The 5,275-nt window shown below is 45.7% G+C and overlaps 1 protein-coding gene across 1 annotated transcript; it reads right to left on the bottom strand.

Annotated features, from left to right (window-relative positions):
• Positions 1-2,589: 2,589 nt before the first annotated feature.
• Positions 2,590-4,768, bottom strand: FFAR4 (free fatty acid receptor 4). The gene is made up of 2 exons (XM_033515837.1): positions 3,977-4,768; positions 2,590-3,164 (listed from the first exon to the last, which is right to left on the bottom strand). Exons 1-2 carry the CDS (start codon positions 4,508-4,510, stop codon positions 2,985-2,987), a joined length of 714 nt encoding a protein of 237 aa, XP_033371728.1. The 5' UTR covers positions 4,511-4,768; the 3' UTR covers positions 2,590-2,984.
• Positions 4,769-5,275: the final 507 nt, after the last annotated feature.

Consider the following 5,275-nt stretch of genomic DNA (forward strand, 5'->3'; position numbering starts at 1 on the left):
TAGCTTGGAAACCTAGTATTCATGGGTGTGCATCATCTGTCATTAGGCAGAATATTGAACCCAGTAGCTTGCAGAAAACTAAATCCCCTGCTCTATATCTCTGTCTTCCCTGAAGTTGGCATGGCAAAATAAAGTTTGTTACATTCATACATCTGATGCAAATAAAATAAAATTTAAATATCTAGCAAAGAAAGATTTGTGCTAAATAACTGAGATGCCACTTTATCCCCTGCATGCATAAAGAAGGGATGTTTTCAAACATTTTCAAAAGCCTTGATCAATTAGCTGTCTACACAGGAAAGTCAAAATGTAAGACTTCTGCTGCTTTTCCCTTTAGTGGAAACTACAGGAAGAATAACTCTAGTACTAGCAACACCTTTTAACTTCCTGGTACAGATAAGGATAAAACGTTTAGATAGAGAAACAGTAATTCGTCATTCTGTTTGCAGTTTTCTGAATTTGTCAGAGATAAATACCCAGTTAGAATCTAGACATCTTCTCGGTATTTCAATAGAATGTTGGTGTATAAATCAAAACTCGTAAATCAAAAATGGGTTTCTTAGCAGCATCTGAGACTGAGAAGGGGACAGTATCACTGCTTCCCTGATTTAAAAGGACCAGAGAATCCTGATGTCCTGAGCATATAAAACTATTCCAGCTTGATGATCTTCTGCTGTACCATCCGGAATCCAGAAACTGGGTTAACTCCTCCTAACAGTCCAAACAGAGCTGTTCTCAGAGACATTCTAACCTATCTTAGTAAGAATGAAGGTTTCACAAAATGCAAAGCACTAATATCCACTTCTAACATAAAAGTAGGAAAACTGGGTTGTGTGCACTTTTCAAACCTGCTACTGAATGTCCTCATCAGATAAATTTTTATCTGTCCTGTGAAGGTATTTAACCTTCTGTCTTTCCTGCAGGAGCTGCACAGCCTAGAACTAAGAATCACCAGGACTGTGGTAAATATGAGACAACTGCATCTTAAGAAAGTGTTCAAGAGAAATGGGGTGGCAGTGGTACATTGTAGATTCCTTTCTGGTCTGCCCAGTATAGATACCTATCCTGAGCATCTGGACCACACTTAGACAAACAGGAACTTGGAAGTCAGATACAGATAGAAAAGCATGTCACTTTCAGAACACAGAGATCTTCCCTAGCTCTAGCCTCTGACAAAGTCTTGCCTGAGAGGCAGAACAATTGAAAACTAAATAAATTACAGATCATTGTAATCTATAATTTTGCCAGGGTTCTGGGAAGTGTTATGTAAAAATAATACTCAGTTTCAGACTAAATTGTGAAATACATTTGTAGTAGTGTATATTGTTAAAAAATTTCAGGTCTTGTATCTGTAGTCAGTCATTATCATCCTCATCATCCTCATCATCATCAATGTTTTAAGATGAATACGTGAATGCTTGTCACTGCTTCCAGCAATACTGAGAATCATGCTATGTGTGCACTGGCATAATGGAGCATTCTCACAAAGTTAGAGTGAGTTTGCTCTTGGGTATGACTCAGGGATGGATATATTCTCCAGTTCAGTTCTGGTTGCTTCCTGGAGAGAGAGAAGGTTCAATTATATCCTGCTATGGGCCTCAAGCCTTCTTAATTTCAGGGGAAATGGTAATGTAGTTTTGCATCTCTGTTAACAAGTTAGAAAATAAAATGGAGCAGGGCAGCACAGGGATGTCTTGTAATCCAGTATTCCAAACACTGCTTTTGGTTTCTAGCTCCCTATGTGCCATTTTGTTTTATAAATTTTCCTGTAATCTGGAGTCTGCAAGGACATGACAAACAGCATTCCTGTCCTGGCCTCTGACCAAGAACTGTGGCTTTCCTTGGCCTGTAGTATTTTGCAGTTCTTTCAAAGGACTCATACTCTCCACTAAGTTGCTCTACACTCTGTCTATAGCAATATGTGGTTGCAAGTGCTTTACTTCGCTAGAAGAGGTTCACCTAATGCATTTGCCTCAAGGTTATAGTGAGCTGATAGACAGTACAGAAGCTACAGGCTGATGACTTTTACTACAAGTTTAAGTTTGATCAATAGGCAAGGATGTGTGGAGACCAGATTCTAGGTCCCAGGTTCGTTTTATACCTACATCCAGCTCTGGCATGTGCATCCACAGCCCCTTGGTGCTCAGCATTTCATCAATTAGCTCCTTGCTCAATAATCCATGTATGCTGAGGTTCCTTTCCAAAACCTATAATATCCTAATACATACTATGAGAAGTTTAATTGTCCAATAAAGGAATCAAGGATCTTGTGGGAGATTGATAAAAACTAGGCATTGCAGTGACTAGTTTGAAGTGCTTGATTTGAAGGTTTCTAGATTTTTTTCACTCTGGTTTTGGATAGTTTAAAAGGAATTTAGATGCTAATATAATGCTTGCTCGACTATAGATTAAAACTCTATGGTGCTGGGTAGCTTGTTTTATATTTCATATATGTTAAACATCATCCACTTAGAAAGAAAGTGGAAGCAGAGTGTTTAATGTACAGGTTTTATTTACAATATTTGAAGTTGTGGAGGATTAACTATAATTTAATGAGATCTGTGTACTAAAGACACATGCAGAAAGCAAACAGATCAAAAAGTAGATTTTTATTTTTTTTTCTAATCCTGCCTTTTTTTGCTTTCTTACAAATCCCTTATGACTAGAGTTTAGGTTCAAGAAAAGCAAAACCTAGTTTTAGTTATTTCAAATGCTTGACTCTTTCAGCATTTAGGAGACTGACAGTCTTTAAATATGAACAGTACATAAATGAAGAAGTGTATTTAATACTATCTATAAGAAGACAAACCATGTGTTGAGTCTGTGGTAATGTGCTGTTGAAGCATGTTCTTAATTGAAATGTATAGGCTGTTATGTGCAGATTGAAATGCTTCATTTTATATCACATATTATAATGAACAAGTGATGTTTGTTCCCTTTACATGTATTTGTATTCAGTGACAATATGCTGATGACTAGTGAGTTTACTGTTTACTTCCCTTTGTTTTACAACAAAATTTAAAGGAAAAATATACCTGTAAGATTTTTGAGTAACTGATGACAATGATGAATCCTGGTATCAGAAAGAAAACAATGGCAAAGGTCATATCCCAGACTGTTTCTCCTGCAGTGCTGGGCCAATCCAGGGTGCAAATTTGAATGTCCTATTTGCAAAAAATGAAGAAGAAAAGTAATATTGTACCATTATTTTCAGTACAGCATTGTCCTTATCTCCCTCTATGCTTATGGAAAAAAAATGGCTAAACCAAGACTGTGAAAACTTTCTACTTAGCCAAAGCAGTCCAGTAATATATTACTTGATGGTTTTAATAGCCCATACAATTACAAATAGGTATGTCCACAACTGGAATACACCCATTAATTTAATATCAAATGGTAATGACAGCTTTAAAATTGAAACTTACAGACCCCAAACTTAATTATTTTTTCAAGTGTCACTTCGGGTGCACTTTTGAAAGCATTTCAAAACATTGGGCAGAAAAATCTACATACAGTCACAGAGGGGGCTGCGGGTGCAGGGCAGCTCTCCCAGGATGCTGATCCCTCGGTAAGGGGAAGTGAGCTGGAAAGGGGATCTCTGACCCGCACTGAGGAACACAAAGAGGATGCCAGCCGGTGCGGGTTTCCCATCTGACGGGACTGTGTGCCGGGAGAGCGGGCCGGGGGCTCCTGAGGCACAGCCTGGCACCTGCCCGGCAGACAGAGCGCTGCCCGCCCTGCCAGCGATCTCCTGTGCCGGGAGAGCGGGCCGGGGGCTCCTGAGGCACAGCCTGGCCCTGCCCCGCAGACAGAGCGCTGCCCGCCCTGCCAGCGATCTCCTGTGCCGGGAGAGCGGGCCGGGGGCTCCTGAGGCACAGCCTGGCACCTGCCCGGCACACAGAGCGCTGCCCGCCCTGCCAGCGATCTCCTCGCTGCCCGCTGTGCCCCCGCCGCGGCAGAGCCGGACGAGCCTTACCTGGCCGGCGGGGGCGGGCAGCTGCACCACGGTGAAGAAGCAGCAGAGCGGGAGGGTGGCGAGGGCGGCGAAGCCCCAGATGAGGAGCAAGGCGGCGGCCAGCACCTTGCGGCGGCGGAAGGCGGCGTGGCGCAGCCGGGCGATGCTGACGACGCGCTCCAGACTGACGGCCGTCAGGGAGAGGATGATGACGGTGCCGCTCAGGCTCACCACATAGAAGAGCAGGTGGCAGACGACGTTGCCCAGCAGCCAGGACTCGGTCCAGCGCACGACGGCGATGATGGGCATGGCGGTGATGAAGAGCAGGTCGGCGCAGAAGAGGTTGAGGACGAGGCAGTTGGCGGCGCAGAGCCGGCGGTGCCGCCTCACCAGCAGGCAGATGCCCCAGATGTTTCCCGCCAACGACAGCAGGAAGATGAAGGCCAGGGCAGATGACTCGCCGATGCGCAGGGCCGTCACATTGTGGCCCCTGAAGTCCGAGAAGAAGGGGAAATAGGTCCTGTTCTCTCCTGGTGTGCCCCTGGACACCGGCATGAGGGTGGCCAGTGGGCATGAGAGACCCACCGTGGATGGTGGCACCAGCCCTAGAGGAAGGGCTGCGCTCCCAACCACCACGGCGGCACGTGGGGTACCCTCCCAGCACAGAGCCAGGGGATGACCGCCATCCCCCTCCCTCCTCTTCCTCCTGCCCCTGCTACCAAGGGCTCAGCCGTGGCAGCCGGGCGGTTTATGGCCCTCACACTGGACTGGAACAAGGAAGTGGGAGAGTAAACACGGCGGAGCTCACACAAAGGCGAGGCCGCAGTGCGTGGGGCGGCAGTGAGGGGCTGCCCGACACCTCCCTGGGCAGGGTGTGGTCAGCACGCTGGCATCTCCATGCCCAGGCCCAGCCACCTCAGCGAGCGCCAGCCCTGGTCTGCTCGGCTCTCCAGGCAGGCCCCTGGGGTGCCAGTGACCCTGGGAGGCACCCAGTTCTGCTCCCATTCAGTGGGGAGTGCATGGCTTAGAAACATGGGTGCCTGCCACACCACTCTGAGAGCTCTCCTCAGGAGCCTGGGACGACCACAGTAATCTAGGGTAAAAAAATAATAATAATAAAGAGGAATTTACCTATCCTGTACTGACAGTGGCACTTGAAAACAGCAGACCTGTGCATTGCTTGTCCTAACGGTGGAAAAGTGTCACAACATAATTTCGGGGATCTGTTTACAAAATTGATCTAAAACCTTGCCTATATTATGAGTGCTTGCTGGAGAAGCCTGTTAAAGTAAGACAAACCTAGAAATACCTTATTTTCTC

Source organism: Parus major, chromosome 6, assembly GCF_001522545.3.
Source record: "Parus major isolate Abel chromosome 6, Parus_major1.1, whole genome shotgun sequence".
Classification (NCBI taxonomy): domain Eukaryota; kingdom Metazoa; phylum Chordata; class Aves; order Passeriformes; family Paridae; genus Parus; species Parus major.